Source organism: Vanellus vanellus (genome assembly GCF_965231255.1).
Source record: "Vanellus vanellus genome assembly, chromosome: 1".
Classification (NCBI taxonomy): domain Eukaryota; kingdom Metazoa; phylum Chordata; class Aves; order Charadriiformes; family Charadriidae; genus Vanellus; species Vanellus vanellus.
In genome coordinates, this window is record NC_138905.1 from 191680117 (window position 1) to 191705501 (window position 25385).

The following is a 25385-nucleotide window of genomic DNA, read 5'->3' on the forward strand; positions in this document are numbered from 1 at the left end:
CATGCGGTGAGGACATTGCTGACTCTCATGATGAGCGGGACAGTGAGTAGGACTTTCCCAGCAGAGGGACAGTAGTGACGTGAGAATGTATAAGGGCTCCATGACCTACAGGGAAATAAATATTAGCGCCCAGCCCGAGGTAAGCATAAAAATGCAAAGACAGCTCAAGATCACCTATGGCATAGGTATGAAAGAAACTGGACTGGAGCACATTACACTGATTTTTTTTTTTTTTCCCCCCCAAAATTACTGAGCATTAATTTCCAGCTCCGCCTATTTCAGCAGAACTGTATGGCTCTGTAGAGCAGGGGTTTGGAAGAAGAGGTCACAAGGGACTTGCAGTTTGTTTTTCTCCACAGAGAATTATTTTTTCTGTGTTGAAGAACAGACTTGTGTTGGGAAAATTTTCCTAGTTTAAGACTTATGTGCCTCTGAGGGTGCTTGAATCCAGTTTACTCAGGCAAGTATAATCTAGGTAATAGAGTCAGAAACTGGTGTTGTGTAGGAGCATCTGGCTCATCAATGCGATCTAATGGCAAACCTGGACATGGGGGCTGACCTTAGCTCTGCCATGCTGCTTCTGGGCAGGTGCAAAAGGATTGGGAAACCAGCTGGAGTCATGCCAGCAGTGCTGAAAATCCAAAGCTGTTCTAGCCAGTGAAGGAAACTGATCTGAATGTACTCCATGTTGTTTGGTGTGTCCTCCAGATGGGCCAGAACATGTTGTGGCTGGTGAGCTGTCATGGGAGTGGAAGTCTAGGGTTTGTTTAATTCTCCCACCCAACGCCAAGGAACTTCACGTAGGCCTCAACCTTGGTCGCACTGGCACGACTGTGCCTTTCAGCCCTGAGTTGCTGGTGTTCAAAGACCTTGCAGAAATGTTGCACCTTTGTGAAGCAGGATGAGGAAATCTCTCCGTGGCCTGCATCACGTTGAGACCTGCAGAGGAATGAGCTTCTCCCAGTATCGCTTATGCTTTGCCGTTAGTTGGAGCACACTCATTGGCTGCTTACAGGGGCAGCTGGAGGTCATCAGCCTAGGTATGAACCATCGGGCTTACGAGCAAGGAAGCACCAGCAAAGCCCTGCAGAGAGGAGCTGGCATGTCTTATATCCCTCATTGCCCAAGGACAAGCCTGTCTTTGACCTCCTGACCAAGTGGCACTGGGACAACCCACTCCTTCAAGTGCTGGGTGAGTACCACGATGGCCAGGTATGAAGCCAAGGCACCACAGCCACTGCCTCCTCCACCATGGAGGGACTGACTGAATGAAGGGTCTGATGGCTGTGGGAGGCACACCACCTTATCGGGGTCCTTTCCGCCCATCTCTTGAATCAGCTCCTTGGTCAGATGTCACCCTGCCAGCCCCACATTGGACACCTGTGGCAACCTTGCCATCACATCAGGCCCCTCACCCGCTGTCCCCGTGCCCTGATTAAGGGACGTACAGAAATGAACGGGGGGAAGATGGGAGGATGCAAGATGTCCCCTTCCCGGTGGGGAAATCCCTCGTGAAATGGCTCTCAAACGGCAGCCACCGGGATTGCCGGCGCGGGTATCGAACCCCTTTACCTCGGCCCCGGCGCGCCTAAAGGTGCCTCTACCCTCACCCCACCTCCACCCCCACGCCGGAGCTGCAGCCAATCAGCGCCCGGTGGGGTGGTGGAGGGGTGGGGGAATGGGGGCCGCAGCACGCGGAGCCGCGCATCGGCGCATGCTCGGTGCCATGGCTGGGCACGCCCACTTCCGCGCGGGAGACTTCGGGGCGGGGGGGGGTTGGTGACGGGGCGGGCGGTGGCGAGTGATCGCGGAAGTGGTGGTTGGTTCGGGCCGGGCTGTGAGGACGCGGGTGGATGGTGCCCACCGCTCCGCGGTAAGTCTCACTGCCGAAACGGGGGGGAGGGGGGGGAACTGGGGTCACCTGGTGTTCGGCGCCTCCCTCAGTGCCTGTGTTCATCTGTTCCATCCACCCCCCCACCCCCCCACCCCCCCGCGGAGTCTCAATGAATGGGCCCGTCTGGAGCTCGAGGGAGAGCAGGGCTGCGAGGGCGAGCCCGGTTTTCCCTCAGCGGCGGTGACGGTCGTTGTCCTGGAGGCCCCCCAGCGCCCGGGCGTGCCTCGGCCCTGAGCCTCCCGGGGCCTCCGACCGGGAGGCTCAGGGCCGAGGCAGGCCCAGACGGGTGGCATCTCGCCCCACTAGGCCTTGAAGATGGACCTGGACGTGGACCAGATATGGACCTATTGGAGTGGGTTCAGAGGAGGGACACGAGAACGGTCAGAGGGCTGGAACACCTCTGCTCTGAGGACAGGCTGGGACAGTTGGGGTTGTTCAGCCTGGAGAAGAGAAGGCCCTGGGGAGACCTTATTGCAGCCACAAAGTGCACCTGTGAGAAAGGTGGAGAGAGACTTTTTATCAAGGCCTGTAGTGACAGGAGAAGGGGCAATGATTTTAACCTGAAAGAGGGTAGGTTTAGATTGGACACAAGACATTTTTTATATTGAGGGTGGTGAGACACTGGCACAGGCTGCTCAGGGAATCTGTGGATGCCCCATCCCTGGAAGTGTTCAAGGTTGGATGGGGCTTTGAGCAACCTGGTCTAGTGAACGATGTCCCTGTCCATGGCAGAGAGTTTGGACTTATATGACCTTCAAAGGTCCCTTCCAACCCAAACCATTCTCTTGCTTTTGTGATCTTGAGAATAAGTGAGAGTTTAGATCTAATGATGAATCCTCCAGTCATGCCTATCACTTGGATCAGATATGTTAACATATACCTTTTTAAAGAAAATATTTTTTTACATTCTTAAAAATGTTTCCTCTGTAGCAAGTGAAAAGTGATCGGAAAGATTTATTTGGTTTTGTTCTGAAAGCCTTGCAAAGACTGGGGGTGTTTATGCTGCTAATGACTTAGGGGAGAATGGGGAGCTCTCTTGTGTAGATCATGACCAGCAGTGCCGCTTTTCCCACAAAGTGCAAATGGAGAACACAGTGAGTGCAGGGTAACAGGTATGTAATTTACTTATTTCTCCCTGCTTCGATAGACCAAATCCTTTACTATACTGGGGTGAAAAGGAGAGCAGAGCAGCAGCTAGGACAGTGGGTTTTGGTAGTATGCTGGAAGTCAGGGGACTTGGGTTCTTTTCCTTACTCCCCTACAGATATGCCGAGTGACATCCTGTGCCTTAAGTTTCTTCCTGTGTAAAATGTGTGTATTTACACGCAAGGATGCTTTCCAAATTGGTTCTGGAGACTAAACGCTTAGACAAATTGGTAGTGTTTCAGCAAGGTGTATTTGGGAGTGACACAGTCCCTGTGTACTTGCCAACAGTATTCCCATCCCTTTTTACTTTCTGTTTCGTTTCCAGTTTTCTACCATTTTGTCACTGTTGCAAAAACAACCCCTGCTTGTAGGAAGCAGCGCAAGTACCAGAGATGCAGCCAGAGGCACGTGACTGTTTCTTTCTCTCAGCTGCTTCTCTTCTGTCTTCTATTTTGCAGCTTCATTTGCTCTGTCATTACTGGGGGACAGTGGAATGACTTCCAGCTCGTATAGATTAATAAGTCAGTGTATGTTCCCACAGTCTGTTTCTGTGGCAGTGAAAGCTGGCTGTGAAGAGTTGCAGAAGGACTTTGTGACAGCAAATGATTTGGCTATAAAATAGGTGAAAATACAGCATTGATTAAGTGGAAAATGATGCATGTATCAGAGCAACAATCATAACGCTGATGCCCTCCATTCTATCTGATACCACTTAGGAAAGAGATCTGCGGGACTGCAATACATAGTTTTATGAAAGTGACAGCTCCATGCTTAAAAGGAGTCTAAAATGTGATTGAAATATTAAGAATTATTAAGAAGAGAAAAATATGGAGCACCATTGTGAATTTGTATTGTAAATGTGTCCTAGTTTAGGCTGGGATAGAGTTGACTTTTGTACTAGTGGCTGGTATAGCACTGTGTTTTGGATGTGGGATGAGAACAGTGCTGATAGCACACTCGTGGTTTTGGTTGTTGCTAAGCAGTCAAGTCCTTTTCTGTTCCTCACACTGCCCTGCCAGCGAGCAGGCTGGGAGGGCACAAGGAGCTGGGAGGAGAAACAGTCGGGACAGCTGACCCCAACTGACCAAAGGGATATTCCATACCATACGATGTCATACTCAGCATATAAAGCTGGGAGAAGAAGAAGGAAGTGGGAGATGTTCAGAGTTATGGCGTTTGTCTTCCCTGCTTTCCTGGAGATGGCTGAACACCTGCTTGCCAATGGAAGCAGTGAATGAATTTCATGTTTTGCTTTGCTTGCACTCACGGCTTTTGGTTTACTTATTAAACTGTCTTTATCTCAACCCGTGAATTTTCTCACTTTTGCTCTTCTGATTCTCTCTCCCATCCCACCAAGAGGGGAGTGAGGGAGTGGCTGCGTGATCCTGGTTGCTGGTTAGGGTTAAACAACAACAAAATGGTAGCCCGCCCTTTTGAAGGTCGTTTGTTCCTCTTGGGACATAACGGGAGTAGAGAAGAGATTGAGAAGCGACAGTGGTGATCAAAGATGTGGAGCAGCTTCTGTGCAACGAACATCTAAATAGTTTCAGATTCTTCAACTTGAAAAAGAGACAGTAAGAGAAAGAATAACAGATCTATGATGTCACGAGTGTTACTGGATGAGCTGAGTAAGATGCAATGATTTCTTGCCTTTTCAGACAGATCTTGAGGTGTCAAATGGAATCCATGAGCAGCAGGCTTAAGACCTGCAAAATCAGGGGGTTGTTTAGGTGAAATGCAATTAAATTATGGAACTGGAACCATGCTCTTAGTCTCCCTTCTCGCTTGAGAGCAGCCAGTGAGATCCATTGCCCTGTTTAGCTCAGTATCTTCTCCCTGTCAGTAGTCTGTAGCAGAAAGAAAAGCGCAGGACCAAAGCAATGCTCCTGTGGTAGACAGGATACTGAGTTAAACAGGGCTGCGGGTGCAGGCTGGCTGCTTCTGCAGTGGGGAATGGCCAAGAGCTGTCCCTTCCACTGCTTCAGGGTTCCTGCAAAGGCACTGGAGTAACACCAAGGCTGACCTTGACTGAGTGTCCTGTGTTCTCCTGCAGCACCAGGATTTCTCCCGAGACTGTAAGAACAGTGGGAACTGTAGACTCCACCTTTAGTCTCTTCCTCACGAAATTCCCAGAGCCCCCAAAGCTGGATCCTCTGACTGGGCCTGAGCAGGGCCTATGTATCTGCATCAATTCCAGGTATTAGCTTGCTGCAGAGAACTTTTCCTGAGTTCTAGACCATTCAGACTCTAGCTTGTTCTGCTTTTTAATTTCTTTCTGTCTTTGTTTTGTATTCTATTTCTAATATTTCTATTTCTATACACTTCTATTTGTTTCTGTTGTATTTACTTAATGCTTAAGTTCTGAGACTTATGTGATGGTCACTGTATAGATGGATATTGAAAATCAGTCCCTACCCAACCTTGCTTACAAGAGACAGAAGGACGGGGAGGAAAAATCAGACATCACACAGTATCACAGTATGCTAGGGATTGGAAGGGACCTCAAAAGATCATCTAGTCCAATCCCCCTGTCGGAGCAGGAACACCTAGATGAGGTTGCACAGGAAGGCATCCAGGCGAGTTTTGAATGTCTCCAGAGAAGGAGACTCCACAACCTCCCTGGGCAGCCTGTTCCAGTGCTCTGTCACCCTCACTGAGAAGAACTTTCTTCTCAAATTTAAGTGGAACCTCTTGTGTTCCAGCTTGAATCCATTACCCCTTGTCCTATCATTGGTTGCTACTGAGAAGAGCCTGGCTCCATCCTCATGACATTCCCCCTTTATATATTTATAAACGCTAATAAGATCACCCCTCAGTCTCCTCTTCTCCAAACTAAAGAGACCCAGCTCCCTCAGTCTTTCCTCATAAGGGAGATGCTCCACTCCCTTAATCATCTTAGTTGCCCTACGCTGGACTCTCTCCAGCAGCTCTCTGTCCTTCTTGAACTGAGGGGCCCAGAACTGGACACAATATTCCAGATGCGGTCTCACCAGGGCAGAGTAGAGGGGAAGGAGAATGTATGAAGGACATGTATGGAGGCAAAGTGACTTGCTGTGATTAAATAAATTCTCAGTGGCAGAGCCAGAGCGGGGGATAAAATAAATCCCCTTCTACTCTGGTGTTCTTCTCACTTGAGACTACCTCCTTCACTTTACGAAAGGAAGATAGGAACTAATGAAAATGGAGGTTGGCTGTTGAAAGCCACAGAAAGGTGTGTGAGATTTGCTGGACTGTGAGATCTCCTGCCTGTTTTGTACTTGGACCTTACTGCCTCTTTCTCACTAGAATAATTTGACTTCAAATATTCTTATTTCTTGAAAGTGAAATCAGACTTTTCTTATCCTTATCAAACAGGAGTTTGTGCTGTCAGAGGTGACGTCTCCACCAAAGGGCAGTTTGGAGTATCACACCCAGTAGGAGTGTGAAATTGTTGAAGAATACTGCGGTGGACTTGCACAAAAACACAGACAAAGTAAAACTTCAGCTACTGATGTGTGGTGTGATGCTCTGAACTACTGGTGGGGGATGTGGGTAAAGGCTTTTCCAGAAGCATTTAGGCTGTTTCATGAAATAAGTAGCTGGCCTTAAAATTTTGCAGCTGCTGGGGGAAAAGAGAGACTGTGTGAAGAAGAACAATTAAGACTTGAGTGGATATGGCCAGAAAAAGAGAACAGATGTCCATGGGGCAAATCCCAGGGTACAGAGGAAAATTATGTTGCTCATGTCAGCACTCTACCTCTACCTCATTCGGAGAGAATGTTCAAATCTCTCATTTCTGACTGTCTTCTGCCCCTTTTTACTTGGAAGCCTCTCCACGCTTCTTTGCTACATCCTTTTTGTAGTAAGGAATTAGTGCTCCTTCCTTGTTTTCTGTGAACTCCTGGAAGGCACTAGAGAAATGTGAGGACAGCTATTTTTCTCTCCTTTGTTGACTCGTGGACCCACGTGTAGCAGAACTAGCTTAAGGAAAGCACTGCTATGAATGATTGACCTCGTCCAACTAAAAGAAGTTTCACAACAAAGGCATGTCTTGCTGGCCTGCTCTTGGGCCTGTTGTTGGAGCAGATATTACCAAGCAAGCTTGAAAGCTCTTCTATCACCCCCCATGACTTGTTAGTTTCTTTCCAACAGGAAATGAACCAGTTTTCCTCCTGCTCTAACTGCTGGAGCTCCTGGGAGCTGGTTTCCATCCTACTGCTGTCCCAAGAGAGGGCTTTGCGTATTCTACTAGTAGTTGTTGCTGGAGGAGCAAAGCACCAAGGTTCAGGGGATGTAGGTGAAGGAGCAGTTAGAGAGCAAGTGCTAGCAAGCTCAGCTTTCCTCTGTTCGTCCTGATTGGCGTATGATAGTTGCATCAACTGCTTTGTGTTTTGTCCCAGTTTTCCTGCTCTAGGTTTTTTCGGGATAATGGCGAAGATGGTGAGAAGAACGTGTGCGTTTTGTTCAGAAGGGGAGGCTGGTTCTGTGATGTATATTGCCAAAGAGCGAAATATTGCAGCTCATCAGGATTGTCTGGTGAGTGGCTTTTAGTTGGTACCTAAGAGGAATAGAGAAGAGGGGCGGGCTAAAGGGGAAATTTGCACTGCTTGTCTATTTTTGACTTTACAATGGTATCTGAATGAAAAGGTTGGTCACCCAAACCAGCAAGCTTATATTAGATTGTACAGCTATGAAAAGCAACAGGGCTTGACTAGAATTTTGGAGATGGGGAGTACATGGCTGCACAGCTGTATGCATTGCTTTGTGGTGTTTTCACGCATGTCTATTCCTGATCAATAGTTCTAGACACACATACAGTCTAGCAGTAGGAATAGGTCGTCTTGAGATGCTAAATTGAATGAGACTTCTCAGACCACAGAAAGTTGTGTACTTACTTAAACCTTTGCAGGAAAATATTCACACCACTTGATATATCAAGGTAAAAAACTTCCCAGTCTGTGCCTTATATAAAATAAGGAATAAAACTATCAGAAGTTGATTATGTAAAAATATCTGTGAAGCTCTAAGCGTGCTGTGATCCTAGAATGTATTTACTCTTTTTGCTGGCAAAATGCCTCCCCTTTATTCCGGGATCTTAGTGGAGCTGGTTCTTGGTGTGCAGAATCAATTAATTACAAATGCCATATTCTCCCTTCAGTGAGGGTCACTTAGTGCAGGAGAGGCATCTGCTGCTGGAACAGCTTTCTGGCTGTCACTGTTCCAGCAGCCTTATTCTCACAGGTTTTTGTGTTTACTATGTTTACATCTTTTGGTTTTCTACTACATTTTTTATTTTTTTTTTTAGCAGAATGTTTTAGAAACATCTAATATCTGTTTTACAATGTTACTTGGATGTTTTGTTTCAAACAGGTTTTGTTAGGGCTATAATGTTGCTTCAATGTTGAAACGTGCTTTTTATTTTTTTTTTTTTTTTTTTTTGCTTAGTAACTTTGCTAATTTCTCTGCCTTAGGCTTCTCTGCACTCTTTGGGGTTTTTGCAATTAGCTATCACCTTCTGAGCAGACAGACTGTGCCTGCAAGTTGGTGTAAGGGTAGCTCACTTTTGTTTGGAATTAGCTATCTATAACAATTAGAAAAAAGTTGCTAAGAACTTCCCCTTCCTCACTTATGGTCATGGCTCAGCACTTCTATGGGAATTAAAGTGACCCAAATGTGCATGTATGCATTTTTTTTTTTTTTTTTTTTTTGTGGGGTTCTCCTAGGCTTTGTACAATGTTCCTATGTTTCTCGTGCAGTTAACTGATGTCAGCTTTGGACTGTGTGGAAATTTTTTTTTTACAGAGAAATGTTGCATCCTGCTGTAAGGCTGAACTGGGCAGATAACAAGGTGTTCAAGGTGTGGAGGTCTGTCAGCCAAAGAGCTCTTCTTCCTTACTCTGGGTAGCCTGGACTTCCAGACTGTCTTCATTCACACTTCTTACTAAGTTTACTTTATCACCTTGTTGTCTTTTCTTAGTTCATGTGAAATCTCCAGTATAGACAGAGGAACCTCTTTTGACTGGGAAAAGGTTTAAGCACAGCTTCTTGTTCAATATAGGTGCAATCTCTTAAAACACAGAAAAATCAGCCTCCTTAGGCCAAGTGCAAGGAGAAAAGATGTACCCTTTCTCTCTTTTCTGCACTGGTAACTGAGTACCTCTATTAATTCATAATATTGTCTCTCTTGTCTTTAGTTATTTTCCTCAGGTTTTGTGGAATCTGAAGAGTATAACCCAGAAAATCTGGATATAAGATTTGATGTGGCATCAGTGTTGAAAGAACTCAGGAGAGGAAAGCGGCTGGTAAGGAGTTTCTGAATCTGCACTTAGTCCTGTCTCACAATACTGAAGGTTGTCTGGCCTGTTTCATGCTTGAAAAAAAATGCGGGAAAGTACTTGGTCCTTCTCTTCTACTAAGATTAGGGAAATTATAGATTTAGAGTTAGAAACATTGATTTGACATTATATCTAGTGAAAATTAGTTATTTTTATATTAAAATGTGTTGGTTTTCTGGCCTTCCCCCCCCGCCAAGAGAAAAGACTAATAGACTAAGTTCTTAGACTAAGTTTCATAACAAAGTTTGGTAAAGGACTAAGCCAGTGCCTAGAACAAAATTATGCAATCCATAAGTGTAAAGGAGAACACCTTCTGGTTTTACCAGAAGAAAGGTTATTTATACGAGGTTTTTCTTATTGGCTTTGTTCTCAGCTGCCCTCCTTCCTCAAATCCTGGGTGGAAATCTTTTCACTATGAATTTAGCCTAGAAAACATAAATGCAAGGACTAATGCCAACAGCTATTGAAATAACCTGGGCAAGATTTAGGGGAGGGGGGGGAAGTTGCCCAGTGCCCATACATGGCTCTTCGCGTTGTTTTACAAATTCATCAGTATGAAATAGAGGTAAAACAGCAAAAAGTTAGCTGAAATAATAACCAGGGTAGGAGTTTGTGGGAGTGAACTTGCCTGATGAGTTATACAGAGTGAACTTGCAATGAAAGATTTGATTTTTCCCACAGAGCATAGTATTTGCCTTGCATGGCAAGATTTTCAGTAGCTGTCTTTAATGCTTACCTGCTAAATCTCATCCTGTTCTAGGTGTGCAACTTCTGTCGCAAGAAAGGAGCCACTGTGGGATGCGAGGAAAGAGCCTGTCGCAGAAGTTATCACTACTTTTGTGCTCTCTGCGATGATGCAGCAATAGAAACGGATGAAGTAAATGGAGTCTACCGGTATTTAACCAAGTATTTTCTAACTAATTATTGTCAAGGTTTTGGTGGTGGTGTCAGGAAAAGAGACTTAAAAATTCTTTGGGTTTAAAAGTTTTTTCAAGAGAGGAGAACATACTTCCTTTTTAAGTGATGTGTGATCCTCTCTTTACAATCGATAGGGGAAATGTTTTCCTTTCACAGGAAGACATCACAACAGTAGGAAGGAATCTATTCAGTGGCTGAGCCTGCAACACACCTGAAAGACCACTAGGCCAAAACTGAGGAAGTCTGTCCTTACTGGCTATCTAGCTAGTCATCGAGGACCAAGATTTTTATGAATGCCACTTGAATTCTCTATTTTTCTTGGTTCAGAAGCTTCAGTAAATGTGGTCTGACCACAGAGCAGGCTATAGCACTTCTGGATCTGTTCACATTAGGCAAATATTGGTAATTTTCCATTCATATGCTGCAGAAAACTTTTTATTCCCACCAAAGACCTTCTATATATTTCAAGTACGTTGCTAGCATTAACACAATCGACAGACTTTAAGTAAATTTTCTGTCCTGATCATGCTAATCCTGAGGTCTGCCGCCCTAGGGCTGCCTGCATTGCTGTTAGATGGAACAAGTTGTTTGGAGGATGCAGCTGAAGGGGTTGAGAAATTGGGACTTTAGGGACCTTTAGGAGTGCTGAGGTTATAGTAAAGTCTGAGGTGCATAAAACCCCTGATAACCATTTCTGTGCAAGGCCAGGGAAATAACAAGCCATGTTAGTCTTAGATTAATCTGGTAGACCATCTAATCTCTACTTGTTTCCGGAAGAGGTAGACTAATGCAATCCTTAGTAGTAGTGGAAGATGGGTCCTTTTGTGTCAAAACACTTGCATTCCTGGCTGCTTCTGTAAGGCACTCAGTCCAAAATAAATATGTCTTTCTGCAAGGCTGCAAGCCCAGCTATATAGGGAAGATGATGTGTTTAGTTTATGCTTATAAAGTCTTCAGAATTCTGTAAAGCTCGTGAAAGAGTGTAGCTGGGAATATGGCAACTTTCCACGATCACAGAATAAATGGCTCTCCTCACAGAGCTTTAGAAAGGATACCTTAGTCTGAAGACAAGAAAAATGAACAGGACTGATAATGGTCTAGATACAAACTGGTAAAGAAGTGGTTGAATATATAGTTTGATTTGGTGGTTTTCTGAGCTGGTGACCTTGGAAGTTTGGAAGAGGGACCCTTAAAAATGCCTTGTGACAAGCAGGTAGTCACAGTGTGAGACTAGTTGCTTGTCCTATATAGAAAACTAGGCTATAGCAACCTGTATTGAAGAGATGAAAAAGAACTGAGTTATCATAGAATAGAATCACAGAATCGTTATGGTTGGAAGAGACCTTTAAGATCATCAAGTCCAACCATTAACCTAGCACTGCCAAGTTAGCACTAAACCATGTCCCTAAGCACTACATCTACACATCTTTTAAATACCTCCAGGGATGGCAACTCAACCACTTCCCTGGGCAGCCTGGTCCAGTACTTGATAACGCTTTCAGTGAAGAAATTTTTCCTAATATCCAATCTAAACTTCCCCTGGTGCAACCTGAGGCCATTTCCTCTTGTCCTATCGCCTGTTACTTGGGAGACCAACCCCTACCTCGCTACAACCTCCTTTCAGGTAGCTGTAGAGAGTGATAAGGTCTCCCCTCAGCCTCCTCTTCTCCAGACTAAACAACCCCAGTTCCCTCAGCCACTCCTTGTAAGACTTGTTCTCCAGACCCCTCACCAGCTTCATTGCCCTTCTCTGGACATGCTCCAGCACCTCAATGTCTTTCTTGTAATGAGGGGCCCAAAACTGAACGCAGTATTCGAGGTGGGGCCTCACCAGTGCCGAGTACAGGGGGATGATCACTTCCCTAGTCCTGCTGGCCACACTATTCCTAATACAAGCCAGGATGCTGTTGGACTTCTCGGCCACCTGGGCACACTGCTGACTGTTAACCAGTTAGAGAAAGATGGTGAGGCAGGTTTCAGGGATTTGAACCCAAAGATTTTTGCTGAGTATTAGTGGCATAAATAAAGCACAAAATTTATAGCTAGCCTGAAATTATTGGAGAGAAAGTGAACAAGACTTGAAAAACACTGGATGTGGATTGACAGCCCCCTGTACTTTTTCACAGTGAAATATAACATGCTGAAAAGCACATCAAAAGAGAGAATTCCTGAGAGAGAGCATGCTGGTGGTTTTAAATTCTGAGTTGCCATCGTTGTGATAATGAGCAGTGATTATCAAAACAAATAGAGCAGAACAAAAAAGAGAAGGCGTACAGTGCTATGGAAGTGGCTAGTAAGAGTAGAAGTGGGGAAATAAGCGTAATTTGTACTGTTATCTTGCAAAAATAGTATTGAAATGCTCCCAAATGAAGTGGATTGAGTAGTAAAAGGTATTATCTGTTCTTTATAAGATGTTCTTGTACTTAGGAAGGCTGTTTTTAACTGGAAAAGAGCAGAATTAAAAGGAGGGGAGGAAAAAAACCACCCTCCAAAGGGAAATATTAGACATTCTGGGATGTAAATAAGGTGCCTCCAGTACTTTGCTTTCTGATTTAATTGTTAGGCATGCATAAATCTGGGGATTTTGTGCATCAAAATGAATTTAATGCAAAAAAAAAAAAAAAGCTGTCTTGTCATGGAAACAGACTGCATTTCTAATGTCAGTGCTTCTATTTTGTTAAAATAAAAGAATGACAATAATTAGAAAATGTCCTAGTAAATGCAGTTCCCTTTAAAAATTGCTTCCAAACACTTGAGCATTAGTCTTGGCAAATAGATTTCTAATGAAGAGATCAGCTAAACCACACTCTTGACAAGGCAATTTTGCTTAAAAAGTGATTTGGGATCCTTCTGTAAGAAAGGCATATTATAGAACCTGGTTCACATTCTCTACACATTATTGTATCCAGAAGATAAGCATATTTCCAGCTGTATATGTTGCATTTTGCCTCTTCCAAGGAATTAATTTTGCTCTTGTAGAACCAGAGAAAATAGTCCCATCTCACACATTACTAAAGTCTTTAAGGCATGAATGGATTGAACAGCTTTCGGCTACTGGATCTCAAACAGGGTGCCCTACTTCCTCAGGATTTGGGGACCACCTCATCAGCACTGGGCAGCGGAAAGGGAGGGGCACAGAGATCTCCAAGCAAGTAACTGGTACTGTGCATGGCAACGCAGTGCCGTGTGGCTGCGCCAGCACATCATGCAAGGCTTATAAGTTCAAGCTGACTGGTAAGCAGGTACATCTAAAGAGGTTCTGGACCTGGCCTGAGTGGTACAAGGCAAGGGGGCAGAACAACGGTAGCTACAATCAAGCAATATTAGTACTGTGGTGTTTCATCTTGACAGCATGAATCTCATTTCAATAAGGCGTTTCAATAGGAGTATCTCTACCACAGTGTTTGGTCGCCACACCAGATGAAATGTGTCTGACTCAGGATTTGAACAGTAAGCAAGTCCAGAATGGGGTAATGGAACTGAGCATTCAAAGCTTCAGTGCTCAGAGTCCACTGAGGCTTTAAAAGTACAAATACAAGCTTGTGCATGTATGCGATTTTACAGGAGTTGCTTTCCTATGTGGGTAATGCTGAACAAAAATTCTGATAATTTTTTAAGCGTCTTTCAGTTTATGTTCAATAAAAAGAGGGGAAAATATCTGTTAAAATCAGTCAGCATAACTCTGTTTACATATTTATTAATACTTTTTCTCTTTTTCTTAAAATTGAACTTAAATTTTAGAGTGTTCTGCCCAAAACATGACCCAGGCAATAGGACCAATCACTATGGTGAGTTGCTTTAATGGCTTCGTTGATTTCATTTGTTTTAAAAGTTTGCATCCTACAGTCAATAACTCATTTGAACAAAATAAATGTTACTCCACCTTTGTAATTGAGTGGTGGATTTCTAATCTTGCAGGAGTGGTTTGGTTGAGATCCATGCATATGCACAAAAATCAAGAAGGTTTTTTGAAGTAGGAAATGCTTATATATGATCTTCCCCGAATATCCCTCAAAACTGACTTAAATAGCTGTGGACCTGATCCTTCATGGAATTATTCTGACTCTGTGCAGGCAGGTAGGCCCAAGCAGCCTGTGAAATCCATGTGAGAGATGAGAGCCATGCTAACGAGCGATGCACAAGCTTGCACTTGATTCGCAGAGAGAGGGCTGTTACAGGAGTGGTCACCTTGGGATTTTCATCTGTAGTTACATTAAAATGATAACATTTGCATCTTCTGTATTCACTGCAGTAGTTTTTTAAATAGGGCCTTTCATTCTGAAGGATCCCAAAGAGCTTTTAAGTGTAACAAAAGGGTTGTACAACCCTTGTTTAAGGATTGCTTCCTTTGCTATGGAAATGCAGCTTAATTTGGCAGTCCTGGTCCTTGCTGATTCAGAGGTAGTCAGGAATCTCACTGAATTACCCAACCAAAGCTGTGACTTTGTTAACCTGATGCATACAATCCTGCTCAAAACGGAGTGGGTCCTAGACTGGCCTTCACTTTGAAGTTAATCTCAATCAAACTGAACATTAATGCTGAGTGGTGTGCTGCCACTGAAGTCTAGCGAACTTTGGCCAATCTTGACAAAGTGTGGCTCCACCCTGATGCCACTGAAAGAGCGGGTTCGGGTTAGGTGATTATAATTTAAACTTTTAGTCATAAGGTCTGGGCCTTCCTAGCTAGACATACAGTCTGTTTAACACCTGATGTTGCTGTGGTTCACTGACCAAATGCAGCTTCTTAGTTCACTTAGTGGTTTTGCGTATCCATAGTTTTGAGGCCTGATATTCCTTCCCTTTTTAAAATTAATTTTATTTCTGTCGTCTAATGGTTGTCAGTCTGTTGAGTCTGTCCAGGGTCCCAGGTGGTCTCCCGCCCAAGTACTAGACAGGGCCAGGATTGCCTCATTTCCTTGAGATTGAGGCATTAGGCCCAGCCTTGTAGACCACCCCCTTCATAAGGAAGGCTTAAGTCTTATGAGGTTGAAGGTCTTGGTGTCTTCAAGTGCTGCATACACAATGTATGGCTTGTTCCCTGAGAAGAGAGTTTTCTCCTAGAGGGGATCTTCCAGAGGCACTTAATTTGGAGACTCTGTTTATGAGGGGTAAATGGATTCTGCTGGCAGGCCCTGCCTCCTGAATGAACTTCTCCCACCTCTGTCTGAGATGGTAGCCGTACCCCAGGAGGTGGGGACCAGCTGTGAGAGTTGGGTAAATGACACTTGGTTCCCCAAGCTCAATGTCTCTTGACTCTGAGCAGCTCTCAGATGCATGCGTGGCGCTCGGAATAGCCAGGGATATTTGCTGATGAGTTGGCTGAAGTAGCAGGTACTCTGTCTGGCCCACTTCTGGCCCATCTGGGCAGGCAGGGGACACCTGTGCTGAGGGTGTTTGCAGGTCCGCAGTGTGTGGGGAGTGAGACAGGCTAGGGTGGAAGTGCTGTGGCTCCATGGTAGAGTTCTGACTTTCAGGATCCAATCCAGGTGAAGTGGCTCAGCCATTCCTCTGCGCTGGGCTGTGTGGGAGTAGGAGCTGGTACAAAAGGGCTCCCTCTCCAGGCTTGTTTTCCCCGGTAGCTTGGAGAAAATGGGGTCAAGGAACATCCCCTTGTTCTTGGTCCAGACAACATTCCTGTGCTGAAATGTCAGGGCCCTGCTGTGTGATTGGAAGGGGACAGAGTGCCTTAGGAGCCAAGAGGTCTCCTTGCAGCTCTACAGCAGGCATGGGAGGGCACTTTGGACTTGGAAACAGGCTCCAACCTCAGCTTAACTGGAAATGTTGGATGTACCCAGAGTAAAGGCTGACAAATGTAGAATAGCAGAGAACGCTCTGGGTAGCAGGAAGAGTTGGGCTGCTCTTTGGACTGTGTTCTTCTTGTTTTATAAGGCATCCCTAAAGCAAACATTAGGAAGACCTGAGAAAATCCTACCACAGATCAAAGATGTCCTGCTAGACAGCAACACATCATGCCTACACCAGCATCTCCTAGACTGTTCCAAATTAGGCCACCCAGCTTTATTTTGGATGAAGTGAGAGGCTATGATTTCCTTTTGGGCCATGAAAAATACAAATGTACAGCATCATACTCAAGGAATGGTACCCAAAATGCAAACTCGTTTCAACAGCCTTCCTGTACCAACAGTAACTCCTCATTCCTCTTAATAGGATGATTTCTAATAGGAAAAACCTTACTAAATGCTGTCCAAAGGATGTAGAGTTAAATGGGAAGGGGGCATATGACCCCACTGCATTTAAAACTCTCAGGTTTTGGTGGGTGGTTGAACTGTTCTCTAGCTTTCTCTGCTCCTGATATGTTTTCCTTGGCAGAGGTATCCTCTCATGATGCTGTAGCTGTTTTCAGCAACTGCCAGTTATGATTTTGGAGAGAGGCTGGTGCATGTTGATAGGACAGAGGAAAGCAGATGATTTTGCGGAAATCTCATACCAGTCACTACAAACACTTTGTGGTGTAAACAATATTAATCTTGCAAGTCAAATTGCTTCTGCTCATTTTCTAGGAGATCATTGTGTTGATGAAAAACATAAAGCTGTTTGTATGTCTTTGGGACACCTAAAATAATTCTTTGTGTAGTCTTAGTTTTGAGGGTGTATTAACTTAAACAAGAATTGACCAAAAAAGAAACATTAATCTCTCATAAATTTGCCTGAAGTTTTTACCACTTAGAGGTAGTGCTGCTGCTGGGGAGAATTAAGTTCACTCTGCCACAATCAAAAATCTTATGTTAAAAACTGGGGTTTGCAAAGCGATATCCTAATGCTACAGTGATTTGCACTTCTTCCTAATGGTTCAGGCTTGTAATTTTTCTTACATGGAAATAATGTGAATTCCACTGAAATTTCAGGTATTTGGGAAGCTGAAACATATTCTTGCCTTGCTGCCCAAAGTGCCTCACTTTTGTAGCTTTTGTGGGAGAGAATTTGATGTGCAATTGTCAGTCTGAGGCTGGTGCAATTGTCAGTCTGAGGCTGGTGCAATTGTCAGTCTGAGGCTGGTGCAATTGTTACTTTGTTATTTCTTGATTCCTAGATTCAGCTAATAAGAGAAGAAGACATGCATTGAAACCTTCCACCATCACGGAACAAATGGTAATTCTGACTTTAAGTAGTTCTAAAACGGGAACCCACATCTGCTACGGCACAGGACTTCTTTAGTAGTATATTCAGAGAGAGAATTCCTCACAGAAGCAATAACTTTTACTTTACAGCTGCCTTGTTTTGATCGTGTTATTCTGTCAAAACCAAGCTGTTTGCATTTGGAGCTGCTTCAGGCAGAGCCAATGCTGCCCTCGGGTAACACGGCACAAATGCAATAGGAACCTCCAAACCAGGCTGACTCGGTGGCTGTGATCTTGACGTGACCCCCTTTGGGGGTTCCTTTTCTTTGGAAGTACTACCGCCCTCAGATTTGCTTAGGGCTTGACACAGTTTCCATGAAAAACTGCTTTTGATGAGTCACTTGGCCTTTTAAACTAGCACTTACTCGTTTGTGAGCCTGTGCTTATGGTAAATGTGGCAGAGTTTCATTGCAGATTAGGCAGTTCTCGGCTCTGCCGCTGAAGATGGCCTTCCCAAGGGTTTAGGAGCTATCAAGTAGAGCATCCCTCTGGTTGCAGGGGGAGTTGTTTTAGAGGCTATTGTTAGAAAATACAGTTTAAGTTTTGAGGTGATTCTCTTAGCTTCATGGAAGTATGCATGGGAACTCCCATTGGCTCTTGGGGGGGGGGGGTCAGGATTTCTCCTTTCTGGAGGAATTAGCATCCAGCTTTCCTTGGGAAAAGCTTCTGCCTTTCCCAGGTTTTGAGATTAAAGGGAGGTCATGTGAGGGGATGGGGACAATCTTTGCAGCTTTTATGTAGTACTCTTGTAAGGGTAAGTTATTTGTCTCCAAGAATTTCTCAGCTTTAAATACACATTCCTGGTATTATAACTGAGATTCATGCGACCTGTTACCCACAGTAATGTGTTGTTTCTGCTGCTCTCCAGTGCTAGCGATCTCAGAAATCAATACAAACACTGCAAATAAGAAGCTGAGGGGCTTCAGGATTCATGAGTGCAGGATAAATTGTTCACCATTGTGTAAGCAATGCATTTCTACACTGGTGGAGTTCTGTGGCAGAGCTTAAGAATTATTTGTAGTACTGTAGTATGATGTGGAACAGCAGAGAATTTCTTTTCCTTTGGACAGGACACAGTCAAATATTCCCCCTCTCCTCTCAAATCCTTTCTAGTATTACACCAGGTCTAGGGAACTAAATGTCATTTCCACTGGGAGTTAGCAGTAGGCATTTGTTAACATCTGTGCTATTTGCAAATGAAGTAATTAAGGAGGGTGGCGTTGGGCTTTTCTTAAGAATTTTTGTGTTGAAGCAATTTTTGCTTCAGTTTTTAAAAACAATGTCTGGAGAGGAATATCATTAGCTGTGCAGAGAAGCTGATTGTATTCACAGAAATACAGGCTGCTTTTTATCTTTCTGCTAATATAGGGGTAAGATAATGAAAGCAAAGCAGTAAATGTCAGTATGATGTAAAAATATGTTGGTTTGATTTTCTTACAGAGCACAGAAGAGACAGCAGAAGAAAACAGTTTACGAATACTGAAAAGGAAAAACAACAGGCATAAAGGTGCGACTCACTCTATAGAACAACTAGGAGATACTGTGATCTGTTATGTTGAAGTTCAGAGCTTGGAGATGGTTGATAGCAGCGGTGCTGCAAATGGATCTTTATTATTCTCCTGAGACGAGTGACTCCATGCGCTGGCAAGGGAGCGGAAGTCTGATTTGCAGAATGATTATGCAGGTTTTAATAACTGTGCAGCAAACAAGTCTCTGTGCTTTGGCCAAGACTCGCTGTGTGACATGAGCCGCTAAATTCACCTGGGATTTTTATAACGCCCGTGCTCCAGCTGGCTGCTGTGTTCAGCAGTGTGTCTACAGCAAACAGGGGGGCCTCTGCCTGACCACCCCTTCCTCCATATCAATACAGTTAAATTTAAAAGGGAATCAGTCCCTCTACACCTCGGTCTCCTTGCACTGAGCCCCTCTGGAAGGAGAGGGGTGCAGGGGGCACCCCTGGAATGGGTTAGCAGAAGAGGTGCTGTGAGGAAAGGGTGTGAGCAGTGACCCAGCAGTGAGAGGAGTTCAGCATGCTGTGAACAGCAGCTCCAGCTCACTGGGTAGGAATGGGGCTCACTAAACGCTGCTACAGTTACTGCTGCCACCCCATGCTTATCTTGCCTTTTGAACCCTCAGTGTACATAGGGTGCTTAACACAATATAGTATTTTACTGCATAAATATGCTATTACAACAGTGAAATCAACTACTGGACCCATCCTTCAGTGCTGCAGTTTTTCCTGTTACCCCAAAGGTCCTGCTACAATTGCTTGTCAGGATTATGCTGTGGCTTGGAAGTTTGGACGGTGTTAGTGGGGATTATTCACCTTCCCATGGCTATGTTTAGTACATGGGCATGGTGTTGTAACAGTAGGTGGCTGCCTGATATGTTTTTTCTGATTTTTTTACTACCTTTATAAAGGACAGGGAACCTATAAAGAATCCTGGAATACTTGTAGGGTATCTAGTGTAAGTGAAACAACATTTATTCTCACAGATGTCTCCAATGAAAAGTAACCTTGTTTTTAATGGAGACTGGTAGACTTCTGTGAGCTCTCTGATAAGTTTTTCCTTTTGAACAGCCCATTGAATTGATCTTACTGAAACCTGTCACTGACCTGCTGCTCAGAGATGAAATAAAAATAGGTAGTTATTTCCCTAGCAATCCAAATCTGACAAAACAGCCATCTAAAATGGGCTGTAATGAGTTTAGTGCCTGGATCACTTGGAGTAAAAGTAGCTTTAATTCTCTTACCAAATCAAATACTGATTCACTTCTTGCCCTATTTTCTGTCCTTTAGCCTGTTCAGTCCATGGTGTGGTCCTGAGGACTGGAAGAAAAAAACAGCAGGACAAATCACTTGCTTTCCTGTACTAGGGGGTATCAGAAAGCTTTAGGAACGGTCCATTTAGAGTTTTGGAGATATTTGCTTTTGATGATTGAAGCCAAATCTAGAGCTTAGGTAATTTTATACCCAGCGCAATGCTTACGTTTGCCTGACTGTGTTTTTGTTTCCACTGAAAAGGGCTGAGAGGGTAGGGGGAGGAACCAGAGATTTGCATAAGTATTTGTTACTGGAAGGGGGGAGTTAAGCCAAAGTTTTGGTTTCTGAAGCAAGCCCACGCAGCATGGTCAGGATCACTTCTGTATACGAGTGTGTGGGTTTGTGTTTTAACAGTCCGAATAGACTTCCTTAGAAAATGCAAGCAAGCCGGGCTTCTGGATGACATATTTGAAGAAATGCTGGACACGCTTCACCTGGCGCAGGAAAAACTGATGGATGACAACACTTCAGAAACAGGTAAGAAGACCCATGGGGGACTCCACTTTCAGAGTAGAAATGCTGATCTGAATGCCACGCACTTGGCCCCTGGGTCACCTTCCAGAAAATACTTCTGTAGTGCTAAATAACTGGTCCTGCCTTATTTCTGCAGCTGCACAGTAGGTGGAGAGTGAGTACTTTTTAGGATACCCATGTCAGCAGAGGGGAAGAGCTGCTAATTCGGCATGCTCTAGTAAGGCCTTCTAACTTTGAATTTTTGAAGCCAGCTTTTACCATATTGGCATAAGCCATAGGTAGGTTCAGCCTGACCTCTTCTCCCAGGCGCTGAAGAAGAGAGAGCTCCTGAAGAGAACTGAAGGTTTTATTTGGATCCTAAGTCTGTGTTGTTCTTACAGCTTCACAGAGGGACCAGCTATCTGTTAATATTGGCACTCTCTTTGAGGGAAAAATCCTTAAATATGTACCTTTTAAGTCTTTGGATGATTAGTTAGAACTTTATTGTTGACTATTAGTGTGTATTTGAGGGTTTCAATGGTTTAAGTATCAGCTTGTATGAAGCACTTTGTTCTTGGAAAATTCCACTCTAATGTTGCTTTGTCCACAGTGCAGTGAAAAAAGAAAAGTATCAAACCTCCCTCTATTGTCTTCCCAGTTTTACAAAGTTATGAATAATACCCCTGGATAAAGAACGCTAATTTATACAAAGTAACTGAAGCACATGCATGGAAAGGGAAATGTCCCACCTGCCTAAATCTTCCTCAGCTTGTGTGTAATGTGACAGCAGCTGCAAGAAGCAGTAATGAAGTCCAGGTCACATTAGGGGTTCAAAGGTTTTCACCATTAAGCAAACCTCTGAACAGCCATGCAAACTCTGTAGGTGTGTTGTATTTTGTTTCATTGGAGGCATAATTCTGGGCCGGTTTTTAACATCGAACAGTGATAGCCTGTCCCACATGTCACATGATTTGTCAAGAGAAATTGGTATGGTCAGCCCTGCCGTTACACATACAGTCCTTGTGTGAGGGAATGAAATATGACTTAAGTATATTGCTCATTTTTAAACGGACTGTTCATATGGTGCAGACCTCAAAAGGGAATTACAGGTAGGTCCACCTTCCTATTTTCTGTACGAAATGTAAAAAAAAAAAAAAAAAAAAAAAAAGTAGAATTGACAAACCGATCCTTCTTTCTCAATATAGATTATATGAGAAGGAAGACATCTTAAAACCTCAGTATGAGCAATCAGTATGATATAAAATAAGTAATTACTGTTTTGTGCTACTTCTAATGTGGGGCTCTGTATTAACGCAAGGGTTGTGTAAACTTTTACTCAGTGATACTAAATCAAATCATCTCCTTCCCCAGAGTATGAAGAGACAGTGATGTCACTCTTTGACTGTGGACTGTTTGAAAATATACTGACAAATATTCATTCAGGTACGTGGAAAAGGCTGTCAGAGCAGTAGCAGTTGGTATGGTTTTTGGCATTGAGGTTATTCTTCTGAGCATCTTGATAAAATGACCATTTAAGATGAAAATTTGAAGGAACTTTTTTCTCAACGTTAATAATTGAATAAAAGCCATTGCTACCTGAATCTTTAGAAATACAGTATGTCAAATCTGGCTGGCTGACCTGAAGGAGGAGGCAAGTGACAGTTCCATAGTTTTAAAAGACAAAAGGGTCTCTTCCTCAGAGGAACTTCCCTCTCCTGCAGGGTGCACTCCTGTCCTGTTTCTGCAGGTTATTTCCCTTCTCCACAGCTTCCCTTCAGCAGCGTGCCTGCGTTACAGCTCTGCTCCTTTCTGATGAATGCGGTTCAGAATGACTGTTGTGTTTCAGTTAAGAGCGCTAAACACTACACGCAGAACTGACCTGGACCTGATGGCAATTGTAACATGCTTTGAAAAACAAGCTGAGAATGCTTAGAGTGAAATGAAAACAAGGGCAGGAGCAGGTGCTTGGGACCACTGGTGTGGAAGGAAACTCTGGGGCTTGGACTCCAGTCTCAGCTATCATAAGCAACAAGGTTAAAACTTTTTCAGATAGGCAAGTCACTCGCTCCCATTCCCTTCTCCAACAGCAGCCTTGTTCTGCTTTAATTTATCCCAGTGGAAAGGGAAATGGGTTTTAATTAGCTAACGCTGAGATTCAGTGTGTGAAGGTGATGTTTGCTAATGTTTGTTGTTTCCCCTTCACTTGACTGAAAAAGCCAAGCTCCTCTCTTCAGTCTCCTGTTCTCGCATTTAAATTCCTGTTTTGGAAACGGGAGTGACTGGTGTTGCAGAGTTATCTGACAAGGGGTTCCGCCAGTGCCTCATCTGAGGGCTTTAAAACATCTCTGCTCAAAACTCCTCATGTGACACAACCTTAGATCACACTTGTTTCTTTCACAGCTGCATCAATTATTTCACCCTCTTCTCGGCTTACAGGAGAAATTCTTGATGTTGGTGCCGATGTGCACACAGCCATGTGATTCTCACGTGTAAAAGTCGTCCCCTTTCCAGTTCCCCACTACTTGAGCAGCTCAGTTCTTCCTGTATCACACAATCTTCTTTTCTGATACCGTCAGCCTACTTTTCATTTCAAGGTCAATAATGCAAACATGCATCAAAGTTCGTTCCAAAACTGATCCAAGAGGAGGTCTTAAAATGAACCAGTGAGAAAGGAATGAAAATGATGTTAGTTACAAGTGAAACTGTAGGGAGGGAAGGAAATAATCAGCTTGGGGTTTTTTTGTTTGGTTGGGGTTTTTTTGTTTGGTTGGTTGTCCTAATCTGTCTTCCACACTCTAGCTAGCAAGTCTCTGTGATGACATACAAAGTTTAGGACTAAATAAAGTAGGACTAGTATGAATACTGTGTCTTCTTTGATCTTTCTCTTGGAACTGATGATTTTGGGTCATCTGACATCCTTTACCTTCAATCCATTTTTTCTCATTTTATTTCACTTCTTGGATCATTGTGCAAAACCTGTTCTAAAGTCTTATGTGTCAGCACAGTAAAGTTACTCTGAACTCTAATTGTTGATACTGCTTTTCTAAAAACCGTTTTCTAAACGGTTCTTTTGCAGCATGCAGCTTTCCTGCAGACTTGACTGCATTTAAAACTTTTCGTATGGGACCTGCTATCACCTCATCAGTAATTTCAGATGTCTAGGTTGGAGGTTCTTGTTCTTTCCTTGGAGGAAAAGTGACTTCCTTTAGTTTTGCTTTCTGTTCTATTTTGCCAGGAGCAGAAACATTAAATGCTCATGAGTCATGTTTTTGGGAATCTAGCTGTTGAATGCGGTTGTCGAAACCATCTCTTTTAAAGTTTAATTTTGTTGCTGTTGTTGGCTAAAGCCTATTAGGCTTATAAATTTGCTTTAAGTGTGTAATTCGGAGATGTTATCTTTAAAGGCTTAAAATGCATCTTTATTGGAGGAGTCCCCTTACAAATGGATGTTAAACTGTTAAAGCTCTCATGCCAAATAACATTGGGTTAGTAACTAAACTAATAATTTTTACATTTGCTATAATGGTTTAAACTAAATCTATAATGTAGCTGGTTTTGAGATTATAGTATATAGATGACAGAAGTATGTAACTCTACTGCTTCGTGTTTTCTTTTGACAGCTGGATACTTCAGCTAGTCTCTTTCATACAACACGCAGTCCATCTCTTTATGAAGAGACCAAGCATACAGGGTATCGGGCTAAAGACTTTGCTTCAGAAACGCAGAGGTTTTATTGTAGGTTAAACTATGTATTTAAATTAATAATAGTTACATATGAATAAAAGCTTTTATCCTTTTCTTTTTCATAATAGCAACAGAGGAGAAAATCCAGGAACTTCTGGAAAGCAGAAAAAGATTGGATAACAAGATTGAGCTACTGCAGGACTTAAAAGAAGTTGTCCTTCCTACCCAAGAGAACACTGCTAGTACCTCTAGTACAGTGTCTGACTAACCTTTAAGTCTGTCTGTAATGGTGTCAATATTTAGGATTTTCTAATGATAGAAATCATAGAGCACGTCTGGTCAGTGTCTAAGTAATTCCCTCCCCTCCCTCGCAAGACAGGGACACACACAGGAACTGTGTGTTTTACTCGTTTTTATACCTCACCGTTGCAATAATTTTAAGTTGTCCCTTTCTTTAAATTTTACTGTGGATCAATGAGGGTTGTACACCAAATTTAGCTTTTTTTAAAGCTCAACAAAACCCTCCAATGAAGACTTTTTTTTTTTTTTTCTCAAAGACAAGGGAGCATGAGCTGCCACAGAACTCTTGTTAAAGTCACTTTAACTGTGGGAGCCATCTTCTGTGTGCAGTAGCTGCTTCACTGGCTGCATCCCAGACAGTGATGTTCTAAGGATCATGTTGCTGCTTTGGCTTTCCAAAGAAGATAAATTAGCAGAACTTGCACTCAAAGAAGCCTTCTGAATTATAAACAGGAGTTTGGGTTTTTTAATTAAATGATTCTGGCTTGACTGCTTAATGAATAACTAGTTCTGCTGTAACGGCAGCGGTGAAACAGTGTTTGCAGGCAGACCAGAAACAGTTGGGCATTGTATTCTAAACAACATGTACAATGGATCAAACAATGAACTGTATCTTCCTTTCGCCATTAAGAAAGGATATGACTTCCACATGTTTTGTCTTTAAAAAATTGTTTGAATACAGAAAAGCATTGTTTAGCTACAAAAGGGTAAGT

At 43.4% G+C, this 25385-nt stretch overlaps 1 protein-coding gene across 2 annotated transcripts; it reads left to right on the plus strand.

Annotated features, from left to right (window-relative positions):
* Nucleotides 1-1823: 1823 nt before the first annotated feature.
* Nucleotides 1824-25385, plus strand: PHF11 (PHD finger protein 11). 2 transcript variants are annotated; one of them, XM_082482815.1, is made up of 11 exons: nucleotides 1824-1873; nucleotides 6395-6512; nucleotides 7420-7555; nucleotides 9214-9321; nucleotides 10115-10248; nucleotides 14014-14060; nucleotides 17324-17382; nucleotides 18852-18918; nucleotides 20590-20712; nucleotides 22060-22131; nucleotides 24501-25385. In XM_082482815.1, the coding sequence occupies exons 3-11, from the start codon at nucleotides 7448-7450 to the stop codon at nucleotides 24638-24640; spliced, it is 858 nt and encodes a 285-aa protein (XP_082338941.1). In that variant the 5' UTR covers nucleotides 1824-1873; nucleotides 6395-6512; nucleotides 7420-7447; the 3' UTR covers nucleotides 24641-25385. The 2 variants fall into 2 exon arrangements, with proteins under 2 accessions (XP_082338941.1, XP_082338942.1); XM_082482816.1 differs by lacking the exon at nucleotides 6395-6512 and adding an exon at nucleotides 5094-5237 and having other exon boundaries at nucleotides 1864-1873.